Genomic DNA, 16,663 nt, shown 5'->3' on the forward strand with positions numbered 1-16,663 from the left:
CAGGTAACAAAACCAAAAGACAACCAACAGAATGGGAGAAGGTATCTGCAAATGACATATCAGATAAAGGGTTAGTATCCAAAATCTATAAGAAATCTATAAATCTATAAAGAACTTATCAAACTCAACACCCAACAAACAAGTAATCCAATCAAGAAATGGGAAGAAGACATGAACAGACATTTCTCTAAAAACGACATATACGTGGCCAACAGACACATGAGAAAATACTCCACATCACTTGGCATCAAAAGTTACAAATCAAAACCACAGTGAGATAGTACCTTACAACAGTCAGAATGGCTAATATTAACAAATTAGTAAACATCAGATGTTGGCAAGGATACGGAGAAAGGGGAATGCAGCCACTCGGCAAAACAGTTCCGAGGTTCCCCAAAAAGTTGAAAACAGAGTTACCCTATGACCTAGCAATTGCACTACTGGGTATTTATCCTAAAGATACAAATGGAATGATCCAGAGGGGCACCTGTACCCCAATGTTCATAGCAGCAATGTCGACGATAGCAAAACTATGGAAAGAGCCAGATGTCCATCAACAGATGAATGGATAAAGAAGATGTGGTATATATAAAATGCACTACTACTCAGCTATCAAAAAAATGAATTCTTGCCATCTGCAACGACATGGATGGAACTGGAGGGTATTATGTTAAATGAAATGAGTCAATCAGAGAAAGACAATTATCATATGATCTTACTCATATGTGGAATTTAAGAAACAAAACAGAAGATCATTGGGGAACAGAGGACAAAATAAAACAAGACATAATCAGAGAGGGAGACAAACCATAAGAGACTCTTAATCATAGGAAACAAACTGAAGGTTGCTGGAAGGGAGGGGGTGGTGGGAGATGGGGTAAGGTGGGAGATGGGGTAACTGGGTGATGGATATTAAGGAGGGCACCTGATGTAATGAGCACTGGGTGTTATGTAAGACTGATGAATCACTGAACTCCACCTCTGAAACCAATAAAAAGAAAATGCAATAAAAAAAAAGGAAAGAAAAGAAAGCTGATATACAAAGGATGAGAAGAAATTAATCAAAAGAATGTAAAGAACAATATTTTGGGCAAAAAGGAAGTGAGCAGGAAGGCTGTAAGTGAAGACACTGGCATGTTAAAGACAGTGTAAGAAGGTCAGTGTGTCTGGAACACAGCTAGCAGGAAACTGGTATCGAATAAACCAGGCTAGACGATGATGCAAATTACGAGAGACCACAGTAAGTAGTAAGTACTTTAGGCTTTATTCTAAAAGGAGTAGGAAAGTAGTGAAGAATTTTAAACAGGGTAATAATATTTTTACTGAAATGTTACTGAGATAATTATAGCTTTACATGCAGTTGTAAGAAATGACAGAGCACGATCTTGTCTACCCTTTACGCAGTTTCCCCCAGTGATAATGTCCTGTCACTGGGGCACAATATCGTGATCAGGATATCAACATGACACAAGATACAGGGCAGTCTCATCACTGCAAGGATCTCTTGTGTTGCCCCTTCATGACCACACCCACCCACCTCCCTGCCCCAGTCTGTGAATAAATGAACAGTTATGAGATATAAAAAGATCATTCTTGCTGTTTGGTCAAGAGTAGACTGGAAGGGACCAAGAATGGGTACAGGGAAAGAAGTTAAACTAATACTACAGGCAAGGCATGATGACAGTGTAGTCTACCGCAGCTAACAGGGGAGAAGTTCGAAAAGTGACTGCATTTAATAGACAGGGGGTAGTCAAATATACCAGACTGGATGACGAACCCATAAAGGAAATGAAAGAGATGAAGGGTCAAAGGTAAACCCCAAGTTTCCAGATTATGGTTATAGAGATAACCGCAGGGGAATAACATGTCGACAATCATGTTTTTTTTTTTATTTTTTTAAACATTTTTTTATTTATTTATGATAGTCATACAGAGAGAGAGAGAGGCAGAGACACAACAGGCAGAGGGAGAAGCAGGCTCCATGCACCGGGAGCCTGACGTGGGATTCGATCCCGGGTCTCCAGGATCGCGCCCTGGGCCAAAGGCAGGCGCCAAACCGCTGCGCCACCCAGGGATCCCCATGTCGACAATCATGGAGGGGAAACAGAGGAAGATTTGGACATATTAAAGTGCTTTTTCAGACTTCCAGACAGAATTTTCAAAAACAAACTGATTACGCCAGAGAGAAGACAGGACTTTCTGTGCACCCAAGAGAGGTTTCTTAGGCTCTGCTCCATAGCAAAGAATGGGAATACCTGATGACTAATGGCCTGGGACAGCAGAACAGAAAGAGAAAAACACTTCCAGTCAGAATCCAAACAAAGTGTTCTCTCTTACATAAGATCAAAGACTAGTCAAGGGTCCTAACTTACTAAACCCACCTCTTCACAAGTAATTTAGTCAAGGAGTGATTCATCTTTGAGAGATCCTGAAAAATAAGTTCCTTGAATTAAGCTGCTCTGAAGTAACAATTTTATAACTGCTTAAATATGGACTTTCAGTTAGGCTGCAATTTGACTTCTAATTTCTAAACGCCCACAAAGTCCTCATTCACCAAACAGGTGATTCGGCTACATGCTGAGATTAGAGACTAAGACCCAAGTCCTAAACTCAGTCTAATATTTAGACTAACAGTTACAATTCAGTAAGCTAGAAGCTAAAATAAAAACAAGTATAGCACATTTGGGGAGCACAGAAGATGGAAACCTAATCCATGCTTGGGAGGTCAGGCAAGGACTACCACATGACAAGAATGGTAAAAGATGCCACCCTTTAAATCCATTCAAAGATGATATCCAGACCAAAAAGAAAAAAGACACAGCAAGTCTATCTTGGAGGGGAAGGTAGAGGCTGGTGTCTTAGAAGGCAGAGGGAGAAAAGATTTCCAGAAGGACAAATCTAAATAAAAAGCAAGTGTAAAAACACAAAGCCAAGGAAAAGCAGTGTGTGCTTGATTTCTCTAAGAAATCCAGTAAGGCTAGGACAATGAGAAGAGTGGAGAGATGCAAGAATGCAGAGGTAGAAGGCGGCGGCGGCGGGGGGGGGGGGGGGGGGGGGGGGGGGGTCTCATATTCACTATGCACACAGGTAGTACAATTAGCACAATGCAGTGGCTGGGAGCACAGGTGAGGAAACAAGACTGCCCAGGTTCAAATCCCAGGTCTATTCCTTACAAGCTAGATGACCACAGCAAGTTACTTAAAATCTAGATGCCTCGGTGTCTTCACGTTTGAAAGGAAGCTTATATAAATTCCTTCTGCATGTGAGAATTAAGTGAAACAATACATATAAAACAATCAGAACAATGCCTGGTGTGTAGGACTTGCTCAATAAATGTTAGCCATCACATCACCATCACCTATTTCAAAACCACTGGCTTTGACAGTAGAATCTATGAGCATAAGCCACTAGCACTCCTATAGTATTTGTCTGTGCCTCTCATCCCCCTTCTATTTCATATTATAGACATCTTCCTAAGTCTTATGCCCTTACCACACATTTTTAAATCTCCCCAGAGTTATGCGAAGTATCTTGTATCCAGTAGGCACTGAAAGACTTAAGGAAAAATTAAAACCAATAAATTAAACCTTGACAATTACGGCTTAAAGACCCTTTCTCTAACTTGCTGATGTCACTAAAACAATGCAGTAAGTATTCAATATATCACAGCTAAATTAATGAAAACTATGTGATATCATGCTTGCTAATACACAATTCGGCAAATTTTTAGAGTGCCTGAAACTTCGCAAAGGAATGAAAAGAAGAGCACACAGGGAAAATCCACAGAAAGTATCTGAAAATTATGGATGTAAGATTTGATAACTGCTCTTATTTATCAAACAGACACTTTCATGATTTCTGTCTTAGAGATATCCTCCTGCATTTCAAAAAACCCCAAGGGTTCAGAAAAAAAAAAAAAAACCCAAGGGTTCTGACAGAAATGATGAACTAAAACACAAGAATGCCAGGATTGAGAATCTAGGCACAGTACTAGAAAAAAAAAAAAAAAGCCCCATTTAAAAATAGGCACACAGACAAGGGAATCTTGGGACCTAAGAACTATAAACAAAAAAAGGAAAGAGCATCCAAGGTTTCAAGTGTCAGTCTACCCCGGAGACGGGGCCGGCATCAAGTGGAGGCCCAAAAAACAGGGATCTACACAAGACCAAACAAGCAGGCCACTAACATTAGCAGCCTAGCACTAGGGGACAAAAACTCATAGTATGGCACATTAAGACACAGATCACATGTTCAGTCTGTATCTGTTAATATGGGTAGCTTAACAACGGGCAGACGTTTCTAATAACCAAAGGATAATATATTTCAAGAACAGTCTAAATAAGGAGATACTCAATCTACTCAGTGCTCTTTCACAGTGATAGTGGCAGATGCCAGAAATACATCCAAGGATGCTTATTGGAAGGGGGCTCTACTACGTACCAAATAAACTCTCTCCAGCATGCAAACTTCCCTTTGAAGAACGCTTCTGTTTCCATCACTAACATGGAAAATATGCCTCCCTCTCAATGATACTGGTCAGTATCAAGGGCTTGGATATAAACCAGGAGTTTCTCTAGGCCCATTTAACTGACTGTGTCAGACTGGGCCGTAACACAGGAGCAGTAAGAAATCCAGTGTGTTCCTTTTCTTTTTCTAGTTTTGGGCTCAACTGAACCAAACCTGTTCACTCATACTGCATGTTATCCCAAAATGATTAAGGCAACTACTAAGCCTTCCTGCCAAGGTATTTCTCATCATTTATAAACCATCACCAATATTCAGAGGAATAGACTCAGCTGGACTGGCCCATACTTGTCAGACTGGGTGTCCAGGGCATTAAAAATACATCGGTTTGCTTGTTTGCCTACCTTTTGAAAAAGTACTTCTAAGTGTAAATTTACTCAGAGTAAATGAGTCTACGTTTTCCCATTTGTAAAATAAGTACCTATCCTACTGGATTTTAAGAAAATTAAATAATATGGCATGTTTAAAGGGCCCACCAGGGCCTCACCACTGTTGCTATTAAAGCGAGTATTCTTCTTTCCTCACAGGCCAAGGGCACACCCTGACACTGAATTCCAGGTTTCTACCAAGTGAGACATGTAGGATGCAGGAGGCCAAGAAGCTAGTTCCCACACTCGCGGTAGGCTTACAGGGCCCATGGCAAGACTAAGGAGCTCACAGGTACACCTGAGCACAAAAGAGATGCGCAGCCACTCCCTTTCCAGGATGACTGATGCTTATTCAAAGAGTGAAGCAGAATAATACCAGGCATAGAGTCAAGGGCTCTAAGTTTTAAATCTTAGCTCTACCAGTTGCCTATGTGGGCAAGTGTCTTACTCTGAAATTAAATGCCTACATTGGTAAAATGGACATATCTACTTTACAAGGGTTTTATTTTGGGGAGTTACCTATGGATTTAAAAAGACAGTACATTTTAAAATACAGTAGACACATTTTTTTTTCCTACATTATCTTGGGGTTCCAGAAAAATGCCATGTAAGAGTTCCCAAGGTCTAAGAGAAAACCACTGAGTAAGGCACCTTGGGTTCAGAAGGAACCACTGAAACTAACTCCATGATGATTCACAAGAAGAGTTTTCGAGATCTAGGAACTAAACAAACTTCATGCTTCGATCCAAAGGATTAATTCTGTGACTCCAGCAAACCATATACCATAAAAGTCCTACAACAGCAAGATTCAAAGCTTTCAAAGCTCTTAAGACACAGAGAAAAATGCCTGCACAGGTGAAGAGGAGACACGTCCTACAATGGGACAGTAGTAATGGTAAGGAAGAGATAAATGCACATATTGCCCCGGCAGTGCATTAAAGCCCTTCCTGTACCTAAGGATATTATAGTGACATCTACAGGACAGAACTGACTCTAATAAAAGGGAAAGGTTGTCCCGATATAGACTAGATGCCTTCAAGAAACAAGGTACTAGGAGTAAAAAGACAGACTCTGAAATTTAAGGTGGCAAAAAATGTTTAAAGATTTATTTTATGATGAAGATTAGACTAGAAGTCTGTAAAAGGATTCTGGGTCAAGAATTATCTATTCTGGGGCAGCCCGAGTGGCTCAGTGGTTTAGCGCTGCCTTCGGCCCAGGGTGTGATCCTGGAGTCCCAGAATCGAGTCCCACATCAGGCTCCCTGCATGGAGCCTGCTTTTCCCTCTGCCTGTGTCTCTGACTCTCTCTCTCTCTCTCTCTCATAAATAAATAAATAAAATCTTAAAAAAAAAAAAAAAGAAAAGAAAGGATTATCTATTCTGGAGGCACCTGGGTGGCTCAGTAGGTTAAGTCAGGCTCAGAGCTCAGTGGAAAGTCTGCTTGAGATTCTCTCTCTCCCCATCCCCATATTCTCTCTCTCCAAATAAATAAATAAATCTTCAAAAAAATAATCTATTCTGAAATAGGCTAGAATAAGAGCAAACAAAACAAGAAAAAACAACATTTCCAAATCTGCTCTCAACACGTATTGTGTCCCTGTGATCTCCTTCCTTCTAATAGTCTAGAATACAACTACCAGATATCTGGCTGGCATGCCAGCACATCACCATGCTGAGTTTATGGCTGATAATAATAATCGAACATGAAAAACAATAATAATGATCAAACATGGTCTTCTTTTTCCCACAGCTCAAAACTTGGTCTTAGAAACCTGACCACATAGCTCCCTAAGCTGCTATCACTAGCTGACTAGAATTTTTTTTTAAGATTTATTTAAGAGAGAGAGAGAGAGAATGAGTAAGGTGGGGAAAAGGAGAGGGTAAGAGAAACCTTAGCAGACTCTGCATTCATCACAGAGTCAACACAGGACTCAATCTCACAACCCTAAGATCATGACTTGAGCCAAAGCCAAGAATTGGAGGCTTAACTGACTATGCCACCCAGGTGCCCCACAGCTAGCTAGAATTTACACCCAAGAGAAAAACCGTTTCAGGCCACATTATTCATATACTTGCAACAACATACTGACTTAGCCCTAGACAAAAACAGTCAAGAAGAGAAAACTGTCCTAGAGAAATTAAAAATAGAACTACCATAAGATCTGGCAATTCCACTTCAGTGTATTTACCTAAAGAAATAAAAAACACTAACTGGAAAAGATTTATATGCCCCCATGTGCATGACAGCATTACTTACCAAGTAAGTAAATGTCTTTCATCACCAAGACATGTAAACAACCTAAGTGCCCATCAATGGATGAATGGATAAATGTGGTGTGTGTGCACAATGGAATATTATTCAGCCAAAAAAAGAAGAAAACCTTGCCATTTGCAACAGTGTGGATGGACCCTGAGAGCATTATGCTAAGTGAAATAACTCAGAGAAAGACAAATATCATATGATCTCACTTACATGTAGAATTTAAACACACACACAAACACACACCAAGCTCATAGATACAGAGAACAGATTGGTGGTTGCCATAGCTGGGGGTAGGAGATAGGAAAAATGGGTGAAGGAGTCAAAAGATATAAACTTCATTATAAAATAAGTCCTAGAGATGTCATGTACAGCATGGTGTCTAGAGCTAATAATACTGTATTGCATATCTGACAGTTGCTAAGAGAGATCTTCAAAGTTCTCATCACAAGAAATCTTTTTTGTAACTACATAAGGTGACAGATGTTAACTAGACTTCTTATAATCACTTTGCAATGTACAGTGCAAGCATTAAATCATTGTTATACACCTAAAACTGTTATAATCCTATATGTCAAATATACCTCAATGAAGGAAGGGAAGGAAGGAGAGAAAGAAGGAAGGAGGGAGGGAGGGAGGGAGGGAGGGAGGGAGAACTTTCCAGACAAACAAAAAAATAAAACCATCCTGGGGTGATGGATGAAGGGTGAGAGTTAAGCCGAGTTATCTGAATCACCACTATTAGCAGAAATAAGGAGGTGGGGGGAGATAAAGCTATCCAGAGGAACAAGTGGTGACCACTAAGCTTCCTACAATTGTTGTCAAAACAGGAAATTCACTTCTACTAGTCTCATATATAACCATAGAGTCTAACAGATTGTGACCAGGAAGACAGGTGGAGCAAAGAAAAATTGGAAAAAGAGCAAAATAAAATTTTTCCTATTTTCCACTATCAAAGGGAAGCTTTATAAGCTTTCCATATAAAATAATAAACAGAGCAATTTAATTCAAAAACAAAAACACAAACTATGAGGCAGCTGTACATAACACCAGGGTGCCACAAATAGCCCTGCGATTAGCATAAAATGAAGATGCTAAAAATAATGTTGTAGAAGTATATTGGACACAGAAAGGTTCTCGTGACATAGTTTAAAATGTAGATTACAAAACAGAATGTTCACTATGAGCCAATTCTCTTGGGTTTTAAAGTCTGAAGGCATAAAAGTCTTAAGGCATTAGTTAACATTTAGGTGGACAGTGGGATTTTGAATGTTTATTTTCTAACTATAGAAAAAATAAGTTAATTTCCTAACTATAACAAAATATCTGAGAAATTATTTTTTTCTTTGAAAATTCTGCTGCAATTAGTAATTTGCTTTTACTTCATCAGAAAGAAGGAATAAATGTCAGTTGCTGTAGAAACTGTGTGCTACTCAGACCTACCTCTCCAGTCACAGCTGTTTCCACATGGATGGATAAGGGGAAGTCCAGTGTGATGATCTGAGGATCATTAATATCTGACTACCCAACGCCTCGCCTTACAACTTATTAGAAACCTATATCTTTAACAAACTATTTCTGGATATAAACCACATGCAACAAGAGTATTTAAAAAATACTCTTTTAAGAGAAAATGGTGTATTCAACATGGTACTAAAAGTTCCAGCCAGGGCAGCCAGGCAAAAAAAAAAAAACAAAAAAACAAAAAACGCATTCGAATTAGAAAGAGGTAAAACTATCTCTATTCACAGATAACACGATCTTAGAGATAGATGATCCTACAGAAACCATAAAAAAACTATTAAAGTCTATGAATAAATTCAGCAAAGTTGCAGGATACAAGATCAACCCTGCATTTGGCAATGGTTTTTTTAGATAGGACACCAAAATCACAAGCCACAAAAAAAATGGGAAACTCACAAAGATGTGGAAATTAAACAATACAATTCCGATTAACCAATATGTTAAAGAAAAATTCAAAAAGGAAATCTAAGAGTATCTTGACCCAAAGAAAATGGAAACATAAGAAATGAAATTTATGGGATGAAAAGACAATTCTAAGAGGACAATTTAGAATGATAATGCCTACATTAAGAAAAAAGATCTCGGGCAGCCCTGGTGGCTCAGTGGTTTGGTGCCACCTTCAGTCCCATGTCGGGCTCCCTACATGGAGCCTGCTTCTCCCTCTGCCTGTGTCTCTGCCTCTCTCTCTCTCTGGGTCTCTATGAATAAATAAAAATAAATCTTTCAAAAAAAAAAAAAAAGAAAGAAAAGAAAAAAGATCTCTTGGGCAGCCTGGGTGGCTCAGTCAGTTTAGCATCTACCTTTAGCTCAGATCATGATCCCGGGGTCCTGGGATGGAGCCCAGCATCAGGCTCCCTGCTCTTCGGGGAGTCTGCTTCTCCTTTTCTTTCTTTCTTTTCTTTCTTTCTTTCTTTCTTTCTTCTTCTTCTTTCTTTTCTTTCCTCTTTCTTTCTTTCTTTCTTTCTTTCTTTCTTTCTTTCTTTCTTTCTTTCTTTCTTTCTTTTCTTCCTTCCTTCCTTCCTTTCCTTCCTTCCTTCCTTCCTTTCCTTTCCTTTCTTTTTCTTTCTTTCCCCCCCCCCCCCCCGCTGCTTGTGTTCTCTCTCCCTCTCAAAGAAATAAATAAAATCTTTTTGAAAAAGAAAAAAGATCTCAAATAAATAGCCTAACTTTATGGTTAGCTGCTTAATGGGTAAAAGATTTCCTCTTGGGGTGATGAAAATGTCCTAAAACTAGATGGACGTAGTGGTTGCACAACAGGTAAATATACTAAATCCACCTTTAAAAAGTTAATGGTTAATTTTATGTTAGGTGAATTATATCTTTAAAAAATGGGGGGGGGGGAGGAGGGAAAGGGAGTGAGGCACATTCTTAAAACTTAAAATATTTTAAACATGTTTATTTTGTTCAGAAAATACCACAGATTTTTATACAGATTTAAAACAGTTTTGCCATTGCATGTTTTTTTAAATAAAGCTCCTTTCCCAAATACTTCTTAAAGTAGTATTAATAGAATGCCCTATTTCTTACCAGAAGACTCTTTTCCATTCTGTTTCTCATAGAGGGTGCCCACAGACATCAGGAAAACAATAACCAGGAATACAGGAATTCTCCATGAGCCAGCCAGGGATGCTGAAAATTATTAAGAGTTAACATTTTTAGTTAGATAAAAATCTAGCACTTGTCTTTGAAAGACTCAGTTTATTCTTAGCAACACTGACTGAAGGTAAAGGTTAGATTGAAAAAAACAAGACTCCACAGACTGACAGAACAATTTGGCATAGATGTCATTAACAAAATCATTTCATAGGAGAAAAAAAAATTTAAAGGCCATAAAACAGATGAAACAACAGTTCAAAACTTCTCTTAGGTAAATCCAGTCCTGTTCTGAGGCCCCTAGTCTAAAGCATTGGGTATGTGCCAGCCTAACCTTAATGGGCTTCTATCACCTGAGGAATCAAGTCTGTTCCAATGCATACCCAGTGTTGAAGATAATCCTGAACTCAAACCTTTCATTTAACCCCAAAATGACCTGCATCAAACATAGAACCTAAAGCCATAAAGCCTGACTTTATTTCCTGGAAATACCACTGGGTGTGGACTCCCATCTCTCAAGAAAGGGTGAAATGACCCCAAAGAGCACTGCAAAAAGTTTCAGTGTAGCGTCAGTGTATACAGCAAAAATGCTAACAAGTATCCAAAGATCTGGTCCCTACCAGTAGGCATCTGCATTTCCCTGAGTTGATCTAGAGCCTCATGGACTACCTATCTCCCTCCACTGCCTTCCCCAAATTCAAAATGAGTCACATCAGACATCAGGGAATCTTGCTAAAATATAACTTACTCCTCTAGGATTCCAAATCAGCAAAGCTAGAAAGTAATGCATTGTTTCATGTCATACTCTAAGCAAAGACCTACCTTCAGTCAACTGGTTTTTAGTTTATGTTTAACAATAAGCAGCTCTAAAAACTACTTGAAATAGGCTAACTACTGCTCTAGGTTCCTGAATTTTGTTTTTAAATTAGAACCTAATGTTGCCATAAGCTTAAGATTGGGAAATAAAAGAGTCTCCAAAAAAAAAAAAAAATCACTCTATAACATCCTAGCAGCCACCCAGCTAACAGTAAAGAGTCCCAAGTAACAGGGAACTTATTCCTTCAAGCAGCTGACATTGATGGTTCTTACGTTGAACAGTTGTATCTGTCTGAAGCTAACTCACTGCTCTGACATCTCTCCCTCATGGTTACAAAGATGTTTAAACTGCTCTTTCACAGGACAGTCCTTCCACATTTTATCTCTTCCTTCCCTCCACTACCTCCCCACCCATGTGGCCCAGGCCCCTTCTCTTATCCTGAGTAAATACCTCTGGTTCCCATACCTTTCTCACACACTTGACTGCTTATCTATCTCCTCCTTAAGTATGACACTCAAAAGTGGCCATGATAGTTCAAGGGTGCTCTATTTTTTTAGGATATATTTCTGTTTAAAGGACCTCCTGAAAATGAACATCTCATATAATTAAAAGACATGTTAAAACATAACATTTGTATTAAAGCTTAAGGATTAAAGCACAACATTTTCTGAAGATTATTTTAAAGAAGGTTAAATGCAACATATAACACTACAAAAAAAAAATCACTTTGATTCACATGATCAGCCTCTGCTGATTTTAAGCTAGACTTTCTTAGAAAAAGGGACCCACCTAAATGAAAAAGCAATATAATCCAGACAGGAATTGAAACTGCTCTCAAGTAGCGTTCAGTGCTTGCATTCCACTTGAATGAAACAGTCAACACATAGCCAACTACCAACGTCCAGATCTTAAATGAAATATAGACACAGTTGTAAATATATACACATGGAAATAAACATACAATTATACAGAATCTGCAAACATCTACGTTAGCATGAGAGCTGTGGATACAACACAAATAAGATGAAGGTGGTGGTGCTAAATGGTAGGTGTGTAGGTTTTCCTCTTCTGTGTGGATAAATCAAAGTTTTGAAATAAACCAGCACATAGTGATATTAAATAGTCTTGCGGTGCCTGGCTTGCTCAGTCCATGGAGCGTTCGACTCTGGATCTCAGGGTTGTGAGCTTGAGCCCCACAATGGGTGTACAGATTACTTAGAAATAAAAATCTTAAAAGAAAAAAATAGTCTTAACAAAAAAACATGGTTTTAGGATATGCTGGAGTTCAAAAGTTACTGAATGTATAAAGACGCTTAAGATAAAATATTCATTTTTAAGCTATGGACGTGGGAGCTTAATATGGTAGAATTCTTCAAGTTCTATAAATTAATATTTAGCAAAGAACAACAAAAAAAGAAAGCTTTCCCAGGGCACCTGGGAATGCAGCCAGTTGAGCATCAGTCTTGGTTTTGGCTCAGATCACGGTCTCAGGGTCCTGGAATCAAGCCCTGTGTCGGGCTCCATGCTCACCATGGAGTCTGCTTGGGATTTTCCCTCTCCCTCTGCCCCTCCCACTCCTGCTAGCTCTCTAAAATAAATAAATAAATCTTAAAAAAAAAAAAAAAAAGAAAAAGAAAGAAAGCTTTTCCAAAAGAATCAGGTTAAAAGATTCCATCACAGCCTATGATCTACACTTGTTAAATGTGTAAAGAATTTTTTTAAGCTAGCAAGAAGGCAGCCAACTCAAGTGTAACCCATGAAATAATCTAAGTCACAGAGAGTTAACCCCAGTCAAATTATGTGCAAAGCTCAAGAAGTGTAGCTAAAAAAAAAATATTATCAGAGGAAGAAACAGCAAGAGCTGAGAACAGAGGAACCACCAAGGTCCCCTCCCCAATTTTCTTCCACTAAATCCAAAGGACTCCTGTGCTAATGAAACACCTGCACAGCCTACGTAAAACTCTCTCATAACACTTACAAAAGATGGAAGAAATACATAACCCAGAACAATGTGAACACCAAGAACCTATTAAAATAACCTGGGGTCCCCTGGGTGGTGCAGTTGGTTAAGCGTCTAAATCTTGGTTTTGGCTCAGGTCATGATCTCAGGGTTGTGAGATCCAGCCCCACAACCAGGATCCACACTCAGGGTAGAATCTGCCTGAAATTCTCTCTCCCGCTCACTCTGCCCCTCCTGCTTGTGTGTGCGTGCTCTCTCTCACTTGCTCTCTCAATCAATCAATCAATAAATCTATCTTTAAAAAAAAAAATAACCTGAACCTTGGGGGAAGAAAGGTAAATTAAAACAAACAAACAAAAAAAACTTTGTTACAATTCAGAGAATGAAGAAAAAGGAACTGATTACTACAAAAGAAGAAGAAAAAAACTATCTCCTACTTTATTTGGAGATCAATACTGATCAATAAAATAGTCTTCTGGTCTTAAAAGGTTTATAGCTGCTGACCTAAGACTTCAGCTTTGGAAACTTACTAAATGATAATAAATTCTGAAAAAGCCTTTATGCTATAAAGAAGCTCATCACAGTATAATTTAGAATAATAAAAAGTGGATAACCTAATCAGTTCAACAACTGGGAAGTGAGTACAGAGGATTCACTCAATAAAATGTTATGCAGCCATTAAAATAGGCTTTTTAAACAAAAACTGTATTTTTAAAAAACACTCCTAAGGTATTCTCAAAGAAAAAACAAAATACAAAAATCACATATATATGACATGATTGTATCCACTGCATGGCGGGAGGAAAAAGAAACGTGCTAAGACATTAGTAGTTATATTGGGGTGGTGAAATTTTGGTTTTCCTTTTACTTTTTTCTGTATTTTACAAAGAGCCTTTAGTAAGAACTAACTCTTTCATCATGGAAAGGATATTAAAATATTCTTCTTCAAGCAACGCCATTAGATGAAATATTCAAGAGATCTTAAGCCCCACATATACATGAGCACATGGGAAGTGAGACCACAGCTGCTTCAAAGCAGTTCAAGCCTGCAGAACCACATACATTTAATCTGGGAATTCAATCTGAGGTAGGGCTGTAGAGCGCAGAACAAAATCTGAGTAAAACAGTACATTTACGTAACACTGACTACAGACCAGGACCTGTTCTAATGCTTTATGTATATAAACTCATTAAACTCTCATAACTCAAAAAAAAAAAAAAAAAACTCTCATAACTCCAGGAAATAAATACTACGACCATCCCCATTTTACAGAGGAAAGAGACTGGGACTTTGGGGAAGTGACCTGCTGAAGGTCACACAGCTAAAAACTGGCCATGATTAGAACCCAGGAATCTGGATCCAGAGTCAACTTTATTTTTTTTTTTTTTAAGATTCTATTTATTTATTCATGAGACGCACACAGAGAGAGAGAGAGAGAGAGAGAGGGAGAGACACAGGCAGTGGGAGAAGCAGGCACTAAGCAGGAAGCCTGACATAGGACTCCATCCCGGGTCTTCAGGATCACGCCCTGGACTAAAGGCGGCACCAAACCGCTGAGCCACCCGGGCTGCCCCAAAGTCTTTCTTAATGGTGAGGGAAAAAAAGAGTGGTGCTAAAAAATTAAGATGAAAAGCTGCCCCAATATTCACAAGCAAAAATAAAAACAGTCTATTTTTGGCAACTACAAACTGTTGAAATAAAAAACGATCCTTAGCAAATGGTCAGTTTTCAGTGGGTATGCCACAACAGGGGTTACCAGCCTCACCCCATGAAACATTTAGTCAGTAATTCAGGTAAGAGACTAGAAGGCTTATTACCTGAATTCCCAGGTTACACAAAATTGGCAGCAGCCAATAAAAACTGAGATGACTATAATGATTCAAAATGATATCCTGGGGAGGCCTGGATAGCTCAGCGGTTGAGTGCCTGCCTGCCTTTGGCCCAGGTCATGATCCTTGGGTCCTGGGATCGAGTCCCACATCGGGCTCCCTGCATGGAGCCTGCCTCTCTCTCCCATGAATAAATAAATAAACACTTAAAAAAAAAAAAAAAAAGCAGTATCATGAAGCTAGAAAACAGGTAATTAAAATAAGATTAAATTTGGGATGCCAGGGTGGCTCAGTGGTTGAACATCTGCCTTCAACTCAGGTCGTGATCCGAGGTCCTAGGACTGAGTCCTGCATTAGGGACTCCTACAGGGAGCCTGCTTCTCCCTCTGCCTGTGTCTCTGCCTCTTTCTCTCTCTCATCAATAAATAAAATCTTTTTTAAAAAATTAGAATAAGGGATCCCTGGGTGGCGCAGCGGTTTAGCGCCTGCCTTTGGCCCAGGGCACGATCCTGGAGATCCAGGATCGAATTCCACATCGGGCTCCAGGTGCATGGAGCCTGCTTCTCCCTCTGCCTATGTCTCTGCCTCTCTCTCTCTCTCTCTGTGACTAACATAAATAAATAAAAATTTTTTAAAAATTAGAATAAGATTAAATTTAATACAGAGATACAAAAATCTGCTTGTAGGTTCAAAACTCTACAAGTACTAGATAGGAAGTTCAATGTGAATCAGGAGTATAAATGGTATGAGTGCCTATTAATAATGCTCGTATCAGGGGAAATGATTGTTTCATTGACTTTTGCACTATCAAACCACAGCAATAAAATTCAGACTGGGAAAGGAAATAGAAAACACAAAGTAGGAGATACAAATATAGATGGAGAAACAAACTGTTTACTTTAGAAAAAAGAAGGAAAGGGGCACCTGAGTGGCTCAGTCAGTTATGCAACTGCCTTCAGCTCAGGTCTTAATCCCAGGGTCCTGGGATGGAGCCCCATATCGGGCTCGCTGCTCAGTGGCGAGTCTGCTTCTCCCTCTGCCTCTGCCCCTCTTCCCTGTTCAGACTTGCTTGCATGCTCGCTCTCTCTCTCAAATAAATCAGTAAAATCTTTAAAAAAAAAAAAAAAAGGAAAGAAAAAAGAAGGAAATATCAAGATTTGATAGCTATCTTCAAATAGCTGTGAAAATGTCTCCTGGAAGAGGCATTTGTCTTAATTCCCTGTGGTCCTGAGAGCAGGAAGGAGTATGTGGGAATTAGGAAGCAACACATTTCAGCTCAATAGGAGGATAAATTTTTCTAACAAACTACAGCTGTCTAAAAATGGAATATTTTATTTAAGCAAAAGCTGTCAAGGATGATAAAACAGGAGAGTCTGCTCTCAGTGAGAAGTTGACCTAGAGGATCACAAAAGGCACATCCTTTCAGATTTTAAGTCTATGATGTTTTTAAACTGATCTCCAATAAGTTTCTGTTTTTTGCCTGGACTTATAAGGATCAGTATCAAATATGGAGAGAGAAAGGAGACTTCATACTTCAGATTTTTTAAGGGAAAATTCATGATCTAAAGAGAAGCACATATTTTCACCTAGTAAGCCTGAAACTCACCGATAACCTCATTTTGGTTTAAAACAACCACTTATTAAGGGCACCTGGGTGATTCAGTCAGTTATGCACTCAACTCTTGATTTGGGCTCAGGTTATGATCTCAGGGTCATTGGGCTCATGCCGGGTGTGGAGCCTGCTTACAATTCTCTCCCTCTCCTGCTCCCCCACTGCTGCTTATGCTC

The 16,663-nt window shown here is 39.1% G+C and overlaps 1 protein-coding gene across 5 annotated transcripts in view; it reads right to left on the reverse strand.

The window, feature by feature from the left end:
* TMEM245 (transmembrane protein 245) overlaps window positions 1-16,663 on the reverse strand; it is a 102,058-nt gene that overhangs the window by 77,333 nt on the left and 8,062 nt on the right. For all 5 annotated transcript variants that reach the window (XR_005367135.1, XM_038553056.1, XM_038553055.1 and 2 more), the window contains exons 2-3: window positions 11,875-11,992; window positions 10,203-10,304 (exon numbers count right to left, since the gene is read on the reverse strand). Coding sequence is in view for 4 of the 5 variants with exons in the window: in XM_038553056.1 (XP_038408984.1) it covers window positions 10,203-10,304; window positions 11,875-11,992 (220 nt within the window). In the remaining variant the exon portion in view is untranslated. The remainder of the gene's footprint in view (window positions 1-10,202; window positions 10,305-11,874; window positions 11,993-16,663) is intronic.

Source organism: Canis lupus, chromosome 11 (genome assembly GCF_011100685.1).
Source record: "Canis lupus familiaris isolate Mischka breed German Shepherd chromosome 11, alternate assembly UU_Cfam_GSD_1.0, whole genome shotgun sequence".
Lineage (NCBI taxonomy): Eukaryota > Metazoa > Chordata > Mammalia > Carnivora > Canidae > Canis > Canis lupus.